This window comes from Cupressus sempervirens, chromosome 6, assembly GCF_028749045.1.
Source record: "Cupressus sempervirens isolate cs-2001-9-10 chromosome 6, ASM2874904v1, whole genome shotgun sequence".
Lineage (NCBI taxonomy): Eukaryota > Viridiplantae > Streptophyta > Pinopsida > Cupressales > Cupressaceae > Cupressus > Cupressus sempervirens.
In genome coordinates, this window is record NC_143123.1 from 525,461,341 (window position 1) to 525,480,610 (window position 19,270).

General features: G+C 32.6%; 1 protein-coding gene across 1 annotated transcript; it reads right to left on the bottom strand.

Moving 5' to 3' along the window:
* Positions 1–608: 608 nt before the first annotated feature.
* On the bottom strand, positions 609–1,938 carry LOC149553332 (cytochrome b-c1 complex subunit 8-2, mitochondrial-like). Its single transcript, XM_089788792.1, has 2 exons — positions 1,637–1,938; positions 609–875 (listed from the first exon to the last, which is right to left on the bottom strand). The coding sequence occupies exons 1-2, from the start codon at positions 1,807–1,809 to the stop codon at positions 827–829; spliced, it is 222 nt and encodes a 73-aa protein (XP_089644918.1). The 5' UTR covers positions 1,810–1,938; the 3' UTR covers positions 609–826.
* Between the last annotated feature and the right edge of the window lie 17,332 nt (positions 1,939–19,270).

A 19,270-nucleotide genomic window follows, 5' to 3' on the forward strand; every position in this document is an offset into this window, starting at 1 on the left:
TGTGAGACTCCTCAAGTTTGTCAAGCCCATGTGGCCAACACACATTGGTGTCATCTACATATCGTTTCCACCATCTAGGTTTCAGGGGAAAGGAGTGGATGGCTGCCTCCTCAAAATGTTCCATAAAGAGGTTCGCAATGATCGAAGAGAGAGGGGAACCCATGGCAACCCCTTCCACTTGCTCATAGATAACATTTTGAAAGGAGAAGAACGTGGATCTTAAACAAAATTCAACCAAGTCTGCCATTTGTCAACCTCCTTCATGTGGCCTTGGCTTTAGTTTCCTGCTATAATTAATTCCATTACTTGTCTTTGTTCTTTCTCTATCAAGCCTCTAGTATTCCACAGGCAGCAGGGCCAACAAACACCCCTTCTATTTACTTTGAGGACCACAAATTACGTTCCTGAACTCAAACAAAAATAAAGCTCCCGAATTGTAGAAATTTGTTCCCCAAAAACCTAGGTAGAACATGCATTTGTTGAAGACATGCGTTGTTGCCACAAATATGCTGAATAAAAAAAAGAGATTTTCAGTGTAAAATGTGAAGGTCAAAATATAATAGATGAATTAGGAATGACAAAATACCATGCTGTAATAATAACACATGAAAAATTAATCACCCACTATAGAGGTGGTCCCCACTAGCCATTACAACACTATAAAAGTAATTAACACATTGGTCTTTCACTACAAGTGAAAAGATAATTATTGAGGGTACAATTGCAGTTCATTAATCATGAAAATCTCATAGCTTCTGTCCTCTAGCTTTTTATCAAAAATTAAATTAAATCAATCTAAGATGCCCTACAGCTTACATCCTGTACTCTAGTACCGATGCTCTTGTTTTTCGTTCTCTTTAAAATTCTTTGCATACCTGTAAAACATAATTGACAAGCATATTAAGAAAGAAACAAACAAATGGAATTTGATAAATAACATAATATGCCAAAATAATCAAAGAAAATAAAAAATTAACTATCTTCAAGCATACATCCCAGTATACCAAATAATCATAGAAAATTAAAAATAAACTACCTTCAAGCAACATCCTAGTATACCAAATAATCAAAGAAAATTAAAAATAAACTACCTTCAAGCAACATCCCACTACATTGACAAAAAAGTTGAGTCAGAAACAATCTTAAAAACTTATGAAAGTCTAATGATTTCTACAAGACTAATTAAATAGCAAAACAATCCTAATATATAGACAAGAGGCTACTGAAACCATCTTAAAAGTTAAAAAGAATTTAACAGATATCTAATAGACTAATGAACTACTTTTGTAATCTAACACTATTTAAGTTGCATAATATACCAATTGACAAACATGCTCGGAGGTTTTAGATGGATCTTCAAGTAGAGGCAACTGCAATTTCAATAGTCTTTTTGTGTATGTTCTAGCCTCCACAATCGTATAATTGGGATGTCCAGCACTAGGAAGCCCCACTTGGTTGGTAATGTTTAGATATACCAACCATGCGCAAGATTTCTTAACTGATATAACAAATCTAATAAAACAATTTTAAAGCCCTAACCTTGAAACCCTAATAGCTGCAATAGTGCTAACCCAACAATTAATTAAACGGATCTGAAAACGGGAATGAAAGAGATAGAACGGTAAGGAAATCATACTGCACAGTGCCGACAATAGGGCCAAGAAGGCAGAGAGCATTGAGCCAATTATCAGTGATTTTCTTCTCCACTTTGTGGGGTAAATCGCGCCAAAGACCGGACATGACCTTTTGCTCAAAGGGAGATAAAGAATAGATCACCGCCTTCATTCGCATTGCAGGACCCTTTGCCATTTTCGCAGAGTCGAATCCACTCCTACGATTCTCCCCGATAATAAAATGCAACCAGAAACTCCTCGACGACGACGAAGCGGACAGACAAAAGAGGTGTTCTAGTTTTGAATGTGCTAATGAGTTATCTAATTTGCATTTTACCTATGAGGTTTGTAAGTAGTGATAAATTGAAAATTGACCTTCATTCTTTTAAGGTTTAATCTTATACATGTCCTAATTTTCTCATTTACTATATTAAATCTTATCTATGGTTTTGAAACAAAAGTCTAATATGGAACTAAGCATCTTTATCAAAAATGAAGGTGTTCAAAAGAACACTATAACTTCTTATTATGTTAAGATCTTTTGATCATGTATCCTAATTAATTAAGTTTGTTGATCTATTCAACAAGAGATGCAAATCGTCATAGTTCTTGCCTAATATCTAATTGTAGAATTGTAAAAAAATTAAAAACATATAGTTGAAGTGAAGTTAAAAAATTCAATGATTTAGAAAAATGAGAATGAGAATGAGAATGAAGGAACAAAATTGAAGACCAATGGTTTCTAAATTATGGAGGGATGTAGTTTAGTGGGGAACTAATGATAAAAGGAATGACACTTAATTTGTATGACAATTATTATTTTATTTATGAAATGTAAATTGTCATGAATTAAAAAACACTCCAAATTGATCTCTTTATGAGTCTAGAAAAGTTATAGAATGAAGAAAAATATTGAAATGAGAGAATAAATTGTTAAGCATTACAAGTGGAATTGTTAGTAGCAAAGAAAAGTCATTTTTAATAGAAATTGTCAAAGCTTAATTTTTATCCTATTAGGTAATTGTGATTTATGTTATTTTTTAGCTTCCAACTCAAAAAGTGTGAATTTAAAAACAAATAGATTTATAAACGTAAATTTGGATACCGTTTAGATTAATAATATATTGATTATTATACAAATTTATATTATTAATATTTTCTTTACCCTTGCATTATAAGTACTGCCAACGACCCTGTGTTGGGTGTTATTAGTTAGCTATCCTTTAGCTAGTGTCATAAAATAATAATAAAAGAATATCCATTATTTAGTTTTATAAAATAATAAATAAGAATAATAAGCAAATTTGCAAAATGAACAAAGAGAAATCAATTCAAATTTACAATCACATAAATGCAAACAAACACTGGTGTAAATAAAATAGACATAATTTCAAATTATTCAGCAAATGACTGGGAGATTTGAACCTAACTAAATATATTTTCTAAGTTATCATGAACTTTTGTTATTGAAGAATATGATTTGATTGATTTGTACAAAATTAGATTTGAGAGTACCAATGTACTATAAATTAGAATAATATAAATACATGATTTATATTTAGACCACTTTAATTATCTCTACTTAATCGAGTAATGGTGCATGTTCACAATAACACTAAAAAGAGGGGAGTTTTGTTTTTAATTAAATTCACCAAACATCCAAACTTGCATACTACAAACTTTTTTTTGGATGTTTTTATAGATTGTCGAGACACTTATTAACAATAATTGGATAAATTTATTTATCATCATAGAGATGAAGATCTAAAATCGTATTGTGAAACTCAAAGAATTTCTTTGGTGGAAAAGTTGTGCAATTATATATAGGGAAAGCCAATGTAGTGTGGTCATGAGATGAGAATTTATGCACAAACCATTGGGACTATGAATCACTAAAACTAAATGTGCTAAAACATTGGATTTAGTGGGAATAGTGAGGCATGTGCCCATTTAACATGGGCATTTTCAATTGACATGAGGATCAATACATGGCATGATATCATGAATGCAAGTGGAAAGCTTTGACAACTGTTATTGTACATGCCTAAAATATTTTAAGCTAAGAGATGAGAAAATATTAGGAAAAAAACTCTTTGAAAATGGTGAATTTGGGATGGCATGTCAGTTTAGATTTTGACAATGATGTGTAGAGAGCAGAATGTAAAGGATCCAGTTGAACAAATTGTGGGAAAGAGAGAGGCAAATGGGAAAGCCTTCCATGCATGAAGGGACAGTCTTGTGCACCTTGGGAGAGAGGCAAATGGGAAAGCCTTCCACGCATGAAGGGATGGTCTTGTGCACCTTGGATAAGCTGAAATCTTGCACCATGCCTTTCTCACAATATCATTGTATATCTTATTTTGTATATTTATGTTTCATTATAATCAATATATCAAAGGAAATAGATCATAGTTCTCTTATCAATTCTATCGCTCAATTTAACTTTCTAGTAGGTGGGCTACTTTTGTATTCTTATTTACAAGGCAACATAATTTTGATTCTTCTCATGAACTGTTTTAAATTATGCATTCTCTATTGAATTTGAGATGGACAATTTTGAAGACCATAGGGAAGCCTAAATCTTAGGAACTTTTGCTTCCAAATGTAAACATTTTAACTGGACATATGTCGTTCAAGCTTGGAAATTGCTCATCTAACCATATGTTAAGCCTTGCACTCTAGAAATTCTACCAATTCATTCCAATAAGATTTTCCATGCTAAAAAAATTATAAGTGCATCTATATGCTCTAAAAATTTATATATGTCTAGAAAAAAAATAGAAAAAAGAAAACCTTGCTGGGAACCAAATGAGTACAGGTTTGGGAAAAGAATAATGACAGAAGAAGGGTCAAATAGGAATATCGCATGCAAAGAGGGGATATACAATTTGTCTTCAGTGAAGTTCCAACATCAACTTCATACTCATTGTCTTCTGCAATCTGCCAAACCAGAAACATCCATACTTCAATTTTGTAGAACAAAAAAATAGGCAATATCAATTTAGAAAGAAACAACATAAATTGTATCTATAGAAAAAATACCAGTATGAGCTCCATACCTGCAATCATTGTAGACCATGAAAATGTGCACTATAGGCAAGAATATCAAGATGGAGATGTGGCGGTCGACGTGATCACGAATTTGAAGATGAAGAGGTGGTGGTGGATATGACCTTGAAGAGAAGAAAATAGATCACTAATTCCAACGAGATCAAATTCCTAAACGTAGATGTGATGGTGGAAAGAAGATGGAGATGTAGCGATGGATAGGATATTGAATGATGATTTAGATAAAAGGACAAATTATCTATTAAATGTTCATTAATGCAAAGGTTATAAATTTCTTTCTAATTTCTATTTCAGAAATCTATTTTTCACCTTGCCTTTTTGGACAAGGGCCAATAGAAGCTCTAATAAATAGCTTTATTATAATTTTTAAAATATATAAAAAGAACAAACTAATGTAACAGACTTTAGAAATGGATTAATTTGAAATGTTGATTGGTTAGAACTAATGAGATAAATGCACCTAACGAATGCATAAGTTTTCATGGCGTAGACAAGAACTAATAATTTAGAATAAGTTTTTTGATATTTTAAGTAGAGATGTGAATACATGTGTATGTCTTTGTGATTAAAAATATTGATCTAGTGTTATCTATAAATAGTATTTTAATAGAATGGAACTATGGTGAAAGATATTTAAAATTGATTAAGGCTTTATCTTTTTATGATATATAATAACACATGAATTTGAATATTATGTGTTTGATTCAATTGTAGTTAGTTAGAAGAAAGTTGCCTTAAGCATCTTTTACAATTTTTTTAATAAGATGTAGAGGCCACACATTTAATCCTTTACTAAGGTCAATGTTGCAATTATGTCTCTTGAACTAGAATTGACAACAAAAAATCTAGAGTTCAGGCCTAAACTAAGGGGGGAAATGGTTCAAAGTAACTCATCAAGCATGTCTGCCTCATTGTATTGTTAAAATTTGAGTTTTGGTATTGGTCTTGAACATGTAAATGACTCTTGTACTATTTTTGCATTGAATAAAGTTGTAAAGAAAAAAGTTCAAGAACAACCGTATACATGCAAACCATAAAACTACAGTTGAAAGAGCCAATTGCTAAAACAAAGAATTCACATCCATAGTTGTACGAGGAATAGAAAATATATAGCCAACAATAAAATACTAAACAAGGAAGTAGTATATGGTCCCTAAACATAGATATACCTATCAAGCTTGAAGAATCAGAGAATATAGATTATATGGAAGCTTTTCAAATTTATGTTGACATAAATTATGTATATGTGTCCTTGTAAAAACATGTTGGGCCTAAAATTTGGAATACTTATGTAGCTATGTAGAACATTTAATCTCTCCATCATAAAGTTGCATAAACTGGTGTTTAATTTCATCCAGTTGTGTATTGAATTTATAACCATCTTTTTAATTAATATTTGATTATAAAAATTAATAACTAAGTTGCAACATGATATTTGAGTAAAATACTAGGTCTAAATTATAATGCAAATGTGATTAGAAAATGATGATTTCCATATACTTTTCCATAGAAGCAACAAAATGCATTATTTTATAGATTGGAATCATATTTTTATAAAGATTAATACCAAACATCACTTTCTTCCATCTTAAGGCTTGACAAAAAATAGTAGGGAAATGATTAAATATAATGTTTTATTGCTTTTTAGTTCTAAAATAATCCAAATATATATTTTTTAACTTTCCATTGTTATGAAAAAAAGGGAACTTAGTTAATTGCAAAATCATAAATGTTAATTTATGATGTAGGAGCATCATCAGTGTAAAAGCAATCTTGCATCACCCAAAACTATTTCATTTTTTATTCTTGAATAAGGATTGTCTCAATGTAAGGCAAGAGCCTATAACACACCGGTAACTTGTGAGCCTCTCATGTGGGAGGTCTTAGGTTCGAATTTTCTTAACACAAAAATAATTAATTACAACAAATAATAATAATTAAACTAGGCTTCGACCATTTACCGATTAAAAAAAAGGGTTGTCTCAATGTCGAGTTGTTGTTTCTGGAGTCTTGCTACTTAGTAAGTTAGTCATATGAGCTCAAAATGTCCTAATTTCATAGGTGGATGTTCATCTTGGATGTATCAACCTACCAGTTGAGGCTCAATACCTGTTGGATAATGTTGTCCTTAATGTCACACAAATGTCATATCAGTTATTAATCTCAGCTAACCGAGCTCAGCTACAGTGTCAACCGAGCTCACTCAGTCATCGAAAAAAATGAGGCAGATAGTGTCAACCAAGCTCACTCAGTCATCGAAGAAAATGAAGCAGTCAATATCAACCGAGCTCACTCGGTCATCGAAGAAAATGAGGCAGTCAGTATCAACCGAGCTCACTTGGTCATCGAAGAAAATGAAGCAGTCAGTATCAACCGAGCTCACTCAGTCATCGAAGAAAGTGAAGCAGTCAGTATTAACCGAGCTTACTCGGTCATGAAAGAAAATAAGGCAGACAAGTGTTAACCGAGCTCACTCAGTCATCAAAGAAAATGAAGCAGACAGTGTTAACCGAGATCACTCGGTCAACAAAAGAATTTGGCAAAGACAGTTTCCACCGAGCTCACTTGATCATCTATGGAAACTCAATACTTACTGAGTTCTCTCGGCGATTGAAGGGTTGTCACGGAGTTCGCTGTATTAACCGAGCTCAGTCGGTTAACACAGGAATTATTTTCTGAACAGTATTAACCGAGCAGGGTCGGCCAGTAAAGGGATTTGTTAGTTTGTAATTTTAATTATTTCTAGCCAACTATTGTATTTGTTTGATTATTGGTCAGTGATTTGAGCTGACTAAGATAATCTGAAAGGTATATATGGTCACTCAAATTGTAAATCAAAACAGGAGTGTGAAAAGTTATGAAGGTGCATTATAGTGTGAAATGAAAAGGCGAATGTTGAGAAAAGTCTGATGAAGGATCAGATGCGTTGAAGGAACTGAAAAGTTGTATTTGATCAGTAAGGATTCAGTCAAGAATAACAGAGATCTGTAATCAGCAAAGATAAGTTGCATATTGTATCAGATCACTTCATTATTGCTTTCTAACCATTGTAACAGTGAACTCAAAATCTCTTAACAGAGTTGGTTTAACAACCATTCTATAACTCCTCTAACAAGGTGACAATTCAGTTGAATTGTTCTAAAGACCTCTAGCAAGGCCACTCCTAACAGGGTGATTAAATCCTCTAATAAGGTCACACCTAACAGTGTGTTTTGTAACCTTTAACAGGATTGGCTCCTAACAGGGCTCACTTCAGAAGAGTGAAAAACAGTAACTAGTTACATTGGTGGTTTTTCCCATATTGGGTTTCCACGTTAAATCTGGTGTCTCTAGTGTTCATGATTGCTGAATTGTTTTTGGTTATCAGTTCTTAATAATTATTATTTGTTGCATTATCAAGTTTTAGTAATTTGTAACTAAGATCAAGCTTTTAGACATCTAAGGGACTGTGAAATATTTTTGTGGTAACTGATTCACCCCCTCCCCCTCTCAGTTACTCAATTCTCATTTTCAACAAATACCATATCATGAGTATTTGTGAAATTATTATGGAGTTTTCGTTTGCAAATTTGGTATAAAAAATTTAGGTTCATGGTTGAAGACCTTAGAGGCCATGAATGGGCTGCGAAATGGGATTGATTGGAGCTTACATAAGTTAGGACTTGTAGATCAGAAGCTAAGGATTTTGAAAAGGGGTTATAATAGCCAATTGGAGCAATAGCTCAAAAGTTATGGCCTTCCAAAGTTCGGTTGGCCAAAAATTTCAAAATAAGTGTCAAAAGTGTTTTGGGTTGACTCTATATGTTATTTTAGGGTTAGTCAGTCTCAAGGGTTATGGTTTGATGTCTAGAAACTTTTTGGGTGGTGTAAAAATGCCTATATAAGGGATGCATGTACATTGTCTAGGACAACTCTAGGTGATAGTGCACAGCTCTGTGTTGTAAATTATTGTAAGGAAGTTGCCAATGTGGGTTTGTATATTGTATTTTAAAATTTTATAATTCCACATTTGTGGTGATAATAAGAAGCCCATATTTTGTTCTTACACATTGTTGTTATTTCTTTGTTTTTGTTATGTGTTTGTGTTATTCAGGGGAGCACCCTTCATCAAGTGATATCAAAGTAGGAGTTCTTGTGTGTGTAAATGTATTGTCGACTATGAAGAAGTTGCACCAAGACCTTGGTTTAGGCTAGGTGTGTAGATAAATCATAGATTGTGAGGTAGTTTGTACTAGGGTTTCAGTGGAAGTGCAGAAATGCCTCTACGAAGAGAGTGTGGTGGAAAAGTCATAGGTATTACACAAGAGTTTGAAATCCAACGCAAGAGTTATACAAGTTTTGCCTATTTCTATGTTTCAAGAAATCAAGTTTGCAGTTTTCAATTGTTCAAGTTTGTAATAGATACATAAACTTTTTAAGTTTCATTTTAGTTTAACTAGATCACAACTAGTGGCATTCCAATATACCTAGAGCTCCCAGTGTAGAAACTCGAGCTCTAATACTATATGTAACAAAATCACGGTGACTAAAGTAAACCAAAGTCATTGTTACCTAGCTATTTGACTCCAACTTTTTTATTCTAGTAGTTGAACATTTAGTTTAGTTACGATGAAAAATAATATTTTGATATCCATGGATCTTTGATTGATCCGATTAGATAGATCGGTCTAATCTTTTCAAAAATTCTACATTCTGTTTCGCCATCTTGAATGGAAAATATCGTCATTTTATCATTCATTCCAAATTCAAATTACGAGAATGCGCACAATTCCTTTCCTGACCCAGGGTATTCATAGGAGAGGTTTAGAACCTATATAGTAAATAGAGTTTTTTATATAAAAAAATATAAATGAGAGTTGAAAGATCCTTCAACTCTGTTGAATATAATGATAGAACGAATCACACTTTTACCACTAAACTATACCCGCCACAATTTCATTGTATCATATAGATCGATTTTTTGTCCAATAGGAAAAAGTAATTTTTAGATTCTAATAAGAATCTAATGCAAGTTTCGATCATCATATTTTCCTATTCCTGAAAACTTAATAAGAGATAGTTTCTTTTCACTTCTTCCGTCCCTTACCTTATTGTTTTGTTTTTACTCTTACAAGAAAAAAGAAAAACCCTCAATCAATATCGTAGGGAATACTCCATGACTAATAGTATGATTTTCTTTAGTAACTAGTCTATTTATAGATTAGTTGTTATGATTATTAACACATTCTTTAGAATAATTCAAGTAATTTGGAATTAGTTTTTCTTTATGACAGATATAGAAAATAAGAATGATCCACTCTTAGTCTTTGAAATCTCTTTTTTACCCTTCAATATGATCTATACATTTTCAATCCAATCTAGAACATCTCATCCAGATTATAATCTGAAATAGTTGGAATAAAAAAATATATATATATTATATAGCAAGTGCTTATCTATTAATCTTATAATAAGAGATAAAAATATAATACATTATATATAGCAAGTGCTTATCTATTAATCTTATAATAAGAGATAAAAATATAATACATAAAAGGAAATATAAGAAATGATATCACAAGGTCAAATTTTGATAGCCCTTTTTATTGCTGTTACTTTTATAATAATGATTTTAGCTTTCAGATTAGGTAGAGCACTGTATTCTTCATAATTTAGTCAATTAATTCCTTATCTAGGAAAGACAATGGCCTGGCCAGATACTGACCGGGCTAGAAAAAGCGAAAAATTGTTTGAAATGGAATAAAAAAATAAAATTGGATTCTCACAAATGTTGGTCTTTATTTAGTGAAATGCTATAAAGATAATAAGCAAGAATAGATAATACATCAGAAGTAATAACAAAAAGAGATAAAATATAGCGGAAGCAATAACTCACATGCATACAACCATCATAAATAGATTATATCTCTTAAAGTTCCATGACATTGAATAACATTTAAGTTTAATAATATTAAATTTAACTCATAACCAAAATCCACATCATGGAATAACTATAAGTACGAATCTATTTAAATAAATATACAATTACATAAGTTGCCACTTGGCATAACCAGAATGCACAATCATCCACTATACAAGTCATAGGGTATGAAAGGCTACAAGAATATACAACATATATAAAATACATCATCTCATAAGATCTTTGATAATCATGTAAAATACAACAAAGAATAATCAAACTCCAAGGTCAAAATCACAAATTCACATTAATTGATGAATTTGGACAGGTAAACCACTTAGATACCTATCCTACTTTCTAAACAACTCAAAAACTTGTCCTACTTGATAGGACAATTGGCTTATAGGTTAGGGTTTGGACTCAAGAATTATCTCCCCACTTATACCATTGAGATACTACGAGAGGGCACACTCATCTCGAAATTCAGGGAAGTCGATGCCCGATACCTACAATTTGCATAAAATATGAGCATGTACATATACATATAATCTAAACTAAACAAGCAGTGGTGTGGAGTGGTGCATCGTGTAGATCCTAACTAGCAGGTGACTACGACTCCCTCCCTCAACCACATCAGGAATGTCAATCATAAATTAAAATAGACAAGTACACCATACACATGCAAGTAGGGGGTAAGTAACCATAGAAATGCATATAAATCACACATCTAACTATCATCATGAGATAACTAAAATAACTAAGTAACTCATCACATAAATCAACTAAGTATGAAATAACATTTAATCAAATCTGGTAACTAAGTACCGATAATCATAAAACACAATCACAAAATTAGTCTAAAAGAATCTGGCAATACTACAAAAAAGTCAACTCTGGGTAGGCATTACAACTCTAATGAGTGCAAAAAATGTAATATCTTTTCATAGACTGGCTATTTTTTACAGAAAGGTTATCAGAGGTTTTAGTAGTATATGTGGACCCTTAACTGAAATAATTGAGAGGGGATAGGGAATAATTTAAGTGGACTGTAGGAGCATATAAGAGTTTTAATATGTTGAAATAGAAAGTTACAAAGCAACCTGTTTCAGCACTTCCAGATTTTAACAATGTGTTTCAAGTAGATTGTCATGCTAGTGATATTGCAATAGGAGTTGTTTTGAGCCAAGAAGGTAGACCTGTTGCTTATTTCAGTGAAAAGTTGAATGATGTCAAAAGAAAATATTATGTTTATGATCAAAAAATTTATGCTATAGTTTAGGCATTGAAGAAGAGGAGACACTATCTTCTTCCTAAGGAGTTTTTTTTTTATACTGATCATCGAGGTTTGCAATATTTGAATGGTCAAGGAAAATTGAACCAGAGGCATTTGAAGTGGGTTGAGTTTTTGTGGATTTATACAATTTTTTTGAAACATAGGAGTGAGAAGTCTAACAAAGTTGCAGATGCTCTTAGTAGAAGACAACTTTTGCTAACAAAAATGCAGATTTAGGTAGTTGGGTACAAGGAACTTAAGAATTTGTATCAAGAGGATACTGATTTTGGAAAAGCTTGGAAGGCTTATCTAGAACATGTTACACTTGAGAGGACAAAGTGGTTGGATTTCATAATCCAAGATGGTATGTTGTTCAAAGGAAGTCAGTTGTGCATTCCCAGAAGTTCTATGAGAGAGAATATCATCAAGGAGAAGCATAGTGGAGGGTTGGTTGGACACTTTGGTAGAGATAAGACCATTACTTTGGTTACTAAGAATTATTATTGACCATAGTTGCAATACAATGTGAAGAAGTTTGTGTAGAGTTGCAGAGTATGTCAGATGGCAAAAGGAGTGAAGCAAAATATTGGGTTGTATCAGCCATTACCTGTACCAAAGAAGTTGTGGGAGGATGTTGGCATGTATTTCATTCTTGGTTTACCAAGGACACAATGAGGGAATGATTCCATATTTGTGGTAGTTGACAAATTTTCAAAAATGGCACATTTCATTCCCTGCAAGAAGACTAGTGATGTTGTTCATGTGGCAAAGTTGTATTTCAAAGAAGTGGGGAGACTACATGGTCTTCTAAAGAGTATAATTCCTGATCGAGATACCAAGTTTTTTGGGTATTTTTGGTGAACATTATGGAAGAAATTGAAGACATATTTGACCTTCAATTCATCGCATCATCCAGAGGCTGATGAATAAACTAAATTTGTGAACTAAAGATTGAGGAATTTGCTTAGATGCTTGGTTAGAGATAAACCAAAGGACTGGGATTTGATTTTACCATAGGTAGAATTTGCATACAATAATTATGTCAATAGAAGTGTTGGTAAATCACCATTCTAGTTTGTATATGGGAGTAGTTTTGGAAGAAAAATAGCACTCCCTCAGGATTTGTGGCAAGGGCTTAACTGCCTCCTGTGTACTATAAGTTGAGTGGTTATATCGAACATTAATAAATTTGTCTTTTGGTGCAACGATAACCCCACTCTAATAAGTGGTATTAGAGCTTGGTCACAAGTTCAAATTCTCATACTCTTGGGAAACACTAAGGGGGATATTGTCGGCAAATTGTTTAGCGCTCCCCTTAGAATTTGTGACAAGGGCTTAATCACCTCCTATGTACTATAAGTTGAGTGGTTGTATTAGGGTTGTCATTGCACCAAAAGACTGATCTATCAATTCTTGATGCAACCACTCAACTTATAGTACATAGGAGGTGATTAAGCCCTTGTCATGAATCCCAAGGGGAATGCTAAACATTTTGCCAACAACTTCCCCTCAATGTTACCCGAGGGTCTGATGATTTGAACTTATGACTAAGCTCTGATACATCTAGTTAGAGTGGTTTTGTCGTTGCATCAAAAGAATGATCTATTAATACCCAATATAACCACTCAACTTATAGTACACAAGAGGCAATTAAGCCCTTGTCACAAATCCCAAGGGGAGCAATGAACATTTTGCCAACAAGCAGTCTCAAAAATGCTTCCAAATTGAGGCAATTGGATAAAGGAGAAATAAGTAGTGTTGAAGTGAACAATTTTGCTAAAAATTTCAAGAACATCCATGAGGAGGTGAGGAAGCACATTATTAACATGAATACAGAGTACAAGGATAAGGCATATGTGAAAAGGAGGTATAAGAAATTTCATTTTGGAGACAAAGTCATGGTTCATTTGAGAAAGGAGAATTTTCTAATGGGTACATATAATAAGTTGAAAATGAAGAAGTTTGGACTGTACAAGATAGTGAAAAGACATGATTCTAGAAATGCCTATGAGGCAGAGTTTCTTGTTGATGGGACTGAAAATTGCAAGTGAAATTTGAGTACCATATTTAGTAATTTTGCTAAATGAACCCTATAAATGCTTTGTGTGCCTAAGTGTTTGGTTGTCATTTTGAGTTGTGGGATGTGTTTCAACTGGTTATTTTAATTCATTCAATATATTCATGCACCTCAAGTCATTATTTTGAAGTTCCAAATCATTCAGTGAGGTGTTGTTTTAAGCACTTGTCAAATTTGCATTTTCCTTACAATTGTCAAACCAAGTTCAAAAGGCTAGTTTGCAATTGAATATCTAGCACTCGGTAAAGTTTCATTACTCACCAGTTTAGAAATGTCTGGTATGCATATCAGAGCCTATTTCTTAGATTTTAAGTCATTTTGACATGTTTTGAGAGGGTTTGAGTTCCTCAAAGTTGGGTGTTTATCTTTGTCATGTTGATGCACATTGTTTAGAATTCTAGGAAGCCCTATTTGACAGTGAATATTTTATGACCCGTTGAGTATTTCAAAGTAATGGTCATACCATTGTGTTGTAGTCATGAATGATATCCTATCTTTTCAATTTCAAGGTTTGATGAATCCTTTTGAGGAGTTTTCCAAGCTAATTCTATTTGCAAAAACTTAAAATTGTCTAGTTGTCTTTTTTGATAGTTTACTTAAAGCTCTGTTTGACTAGCCATAACTTTGACCCAGTTGACCCTATTGAGAAAATTATTTTTCCATTGTGTTCTAGGGGTTAGAGACTTGCTATGTTTCAATTTTGAGCTTGTGAAAAATCCGTTTGACTGATTTTCAAATGCAATTTATAAGGTTTATTGGTAACCAAACTGGCAGATTGATTAGGAGACACATTTGAGATGCCATAACTTTGCAACCATGATAGATGAAGCCAAATATATTTCACCACTATGTTCTAGACTGAAAATACTTTTAATTATATTAGTTTGAAAGTTTTCATCAATCTATTTGCACACTTTCCTAAAGCCTTTCCATATGCAAAAATCATCATTCTACTAGTGTTCCTAGTTCTGCAACTCCAAGTACACAACTTCACACACATACCAAATCTTCCCAATTATTCATCATGAGCCTAAAATGCATATTCATACTCTCCACATAAGATTCTACTAGTATCCTAGGTTTTTTGTACCCCCAAGTGATCATTTGACCAGTTTTCAAAGTCAAAATTGGATGCATATTATTGTTTTCTAACATGTTTCATTGTAGATAGTTCGAAGTAGGAAACTTTGATGATCAATATATTTTGACCCAAATTTTTTCATGAGGTGAAATATGATAGTGTGAAAGTGTGTGGACTAAAAAATTCAAATACAAAGTTTCAGAGCCCAATTGTTTGATTTTGTCAGTTTTCAAAGCCGATTTTAAGGCCTCCTGACACAAAATTAAGGCAAGTAACAAGGGTTCAAAAAATTAGTTTTAATTAACCAATTAGTGATAAATAATGAATCTAATCTAGGAAATGATTTTAGTGGATCAACTTGAGAATTTCAAGTGTTTGAGTTTGATTAATTTTAGCTAGACCCACTTTGGGGCCTAATTGGCCTCATCAAACTAATAAGATAGATGTGAAGTTGAAGATGTTTAAAAGGGGATTATGATGGCACTAATCATTATGAATTTTCATTGTGCACATGTCATTTGAAACCAAAAGAAATATATAGAATTTCGTTAGCTTTGGAATGGTCAAAGTGGTGTTTTCAATATTGATTTATCAAAGCATATACAAATTGGCAAATAGATGTGTGAGGTTATACATACAAATGGACATCAAAAGAGGAAGTGATGGAGTTTTAGAATCACCATGAGGTCAAAAGGGTGTTATTCCAAATATAAGCATGATATGAGGTGGATTTTGAGAGAAACTATGAATATGAGGTTTTTAGAAAAGACTTATTTTTTTAAAAATGTGATATCATGAGGGCTATGAAATATACATGACATAATTAATTGTGTGAAGTGTCACATATGGAGTGGAAGGTTAGTATTATTAACTATGTGTTATTTTCTTGAGATGGGGATGTTTGGATGTCAAATAGTTTCCTTTGATAAATAGAGGAAGTATTTGTGGATTGATGCTTAGATTTGGTGCCAACACTCAAATCAGATTGTGGGAGATTTGTGTGGTTCACAGGGAATGTAGTGAAGATGATTGTTTGATATTTTAAAGGCACATATTTATTCAAATAAATGTGATGTAGTTTGACTTCTTATGTGGTTGCATTTAAATTTGTGAGTACAGGAAATTCAATAGCTCATATATTGGAGGCCACAGGATGGCATTTTGACAAAAGTAGAGAATAAGGATTAATATGGAGGGAACTTTCATCGATATCGCTAATGCAAATGGTACTAATGTAAGTATTGAAAGAAGACAACCAATTAAATGATATTAATGTCAGAGAAAGAAAGGGAGAAGCATTTCTTAATGAATGGAGCAAGTACACTACCAATACAAAGGAAAGTTGTTGGTAAATGCATGAGAACTATTTCTTTATGCCTAGATAGTGAAGTGAGATTTACTCCAGCATGGGTTGTTTCTATAAAAGTTATGTCATGACTAATCTCTTGGAATGTAATGACGTGAGCACCTAATAAAGGAGCCACCATAAACAAACTTTGTCCCAATCTCTCTCATGCAAATAGAGTGTTTTCGAACTGAATTTGGCATTGCTTCACAAGAAAGGAAACAATTTTAAGGACTTGATTATTGTTACTGGATTAGTGATTGCCATCAGTGCTAATATATAAAGCAAGTTTATTTCTATAATTTAGTGTAGAGGATGTTGGTAGAATATCAATCTAAGCAAGGAAAAACATTGAATATTTCAGAGGGTGTGGGATACCCACTCCATCATCTACAAAATCTGCAATCATGATTGCCCACTGTCTCTACACATTCAACACTGACATAGAAGGCTTGGTAATGATTGAAATTGTTGAGGTCCCATGAGTTTTCTAGGATTCATTACATGATTATAGATGCCAGTTTGACCATGTATATTAGGGGTCAACTATTAGAAATAACAGCTCACCAATATAACTAAGAGGTGGGGGGGGGGACGAATCAGTTATATAAGAATCTAAAACATTTATTAAGAAATTTCAACCATTCAATCAAAGTAAATAGCAGCCAAAAATGCATGCACACAAATACACCAGATATGTTGACTAGGGAAACCCTTGATCAAAGGGAAAACCCTGGTGGGAATGATGCCCACAAAATGATGTACTAATATGAATGTTCCTTGTTAAAGGATGGACTCTGTTAGGAATCTGTTACAACACTTAGTACAAAGAGTCCCTATTAGGTGATTCCAACTCTGTTAGGAGTTGTAGAAGGTAGTTGAACCCATTGTTTAAACAGCTTAAAGATTAGATCAATGAACCTATTGTCCAATTTATCTCAGTACTATTCCTTTTAGAATAATAGATGTGTGACAATCTTTTGCTTCTTCCTCTGTCCAGTACGCTGAACTTCTTCACCTTCAGATCAAGCAATCAGATCTGGAAATCTAAACTCATCAATAGTAACCCTTAAAATCACTTACACACATTGTAATACCCCAAAATTGGCTCATTGCCATCTCAACCAATTCTGGTCTATTTCTGATCAATCTTAAAGTCCTATTCTAATAGGCAATTCTCATTCTGCTATTCACTACTTGACTTAATTGTCAAATGCAAAAAACCCTAATATGCATTCATCATATTTCTTATTTAATTCCTATAGTACGTACTCATATTAGTCGCATTAAACCTACTTGATTTAATTATAATTTAATTATTAAGTATTTATACTTTAATTAAATTAAATTATATCCTAAGGCTAATGTACTATGGAATTAAATTTATTTAATTTAATAAATACGCCTATCTTGATTAATTAAATGTAATTATTTAATTAAATGGGAAAGGTATTTCTAATTAATTAAACAAAGTTATTTAATTAAATGGGAAGCCATTCCTAATTAATTAAATGAAGTTATTTAATTAAATAAGAAAAGTGTCTCTAATTAATTAAAGATTATTTAATTAAATAGAAAAAGTAATATCTCATTTTATTAAATTAAATATCTCAACAAAATCTCTCTTCAGTTCAAAAAGGGAAATTTCCAGTTCACTATTGATCAAAAATGAGTTAAATGAGTTAACTCCTTTTTCTACTCAAATTGAATCAGTTAACTCCTTATTTTACTCAAATTAAATCTGTTAACTCCCTTTAATTTGGGAATCTCCCTTTATGACTGAACTTCACCTTCAATCCTGACCGTTGATTGAAATCAATCTCAACCGTTGATGGATTTCAGGAAAGTCTATTTAAGAGACCCTCATCTCTTCATTTTGGGAGGATGAATTTGGAGAATTTGCATCGAATTGCTGTTGGAATTCATACTCACATTTGCTCATATCTTTACATACATCTTGCATTCTTAGTTTAGATTCATCTAGCTTAAATAATGCATACATTTTTAGTTTCATGTCTTTTATTTCTTAGATTAATTGCTTGTACTTCATATAGATTACTTGCACATTCATATAGCTTAAATTGCATTCAAATCCTTCGTTCTTACAGGGTCTGGTTACCTGCACCTTGATTCTAAGGATATTAACAGGTAAAATCCCTTTAGATAGAAGGCAACAGGTTGCTTTGCAGGCTGATTTTTGAATGAACAATCCAATGTTCATTTCAGGATGAATTCACATACAATGACTGTGTTGAAGTGTGTGTGTTAGCAGAGGCCGCATATTCACGCATACACACATTAGTAAATCACTCTATTCTGCTGCTTCACAATTCGCAATTCACTTCTACTCAACGATCTTATCCATGATGTTTAAAACTCAAAAAACATCTTTCCTTTATACCATACTCATTATTAAGTCCTTCATTCGGTTTCACAGTTTACCATTAATTAATTAAATAAAATACATATTTAATTAATGTTGTCAGCTCATAGATATACCCAAACTTTCACACGTGCAACTTTCATACCTACGTAGTCGCTAACATCATTAGTGGTTAGTCTACTACCTCTAGTTAATTGTGTAACCATTCATTCCAAATACAATGCTCTATATCGATCATACAATAGAAATTGTTTTCTCAATGCTCTATTTCTATGTGGTTCTCTATAAATCATCAATATCTTCCATATGTTGTTGATTCAAGTTCTACACACTTGCCCATGTGATAAATACATACTATAGTATGTGCTGGTAACTGCGCATAAGCAGATACACAATGTATTGCCCTTAATACAAAAATTACAGTCTGTTGCTTTGTCAATCTTTTAAAAACTTATTACTATGTTGTCATCAATGACAAACGCTCTTATAGATACATCATAACGATGTTCTCTAATACTCCCCCACAGCAT

Excerpts from the sequence above, each read along its gene's own strand:
- LOC149553332 (XM_089788792.1), bottom strand. The coding sequence starts at position 1,809 with ATGGCAAAGGGTCCTGCAATGCGAATGAAGGCGGTGATCTATTCTTTA. Across the intron at positions 876-1,636 it reads CCTATTGTCGGCACTGTGCA|GTATGCAAAGAATTTTAAAG; the intron begins GTATGATTTCCT and ends TATGTTTTACAG.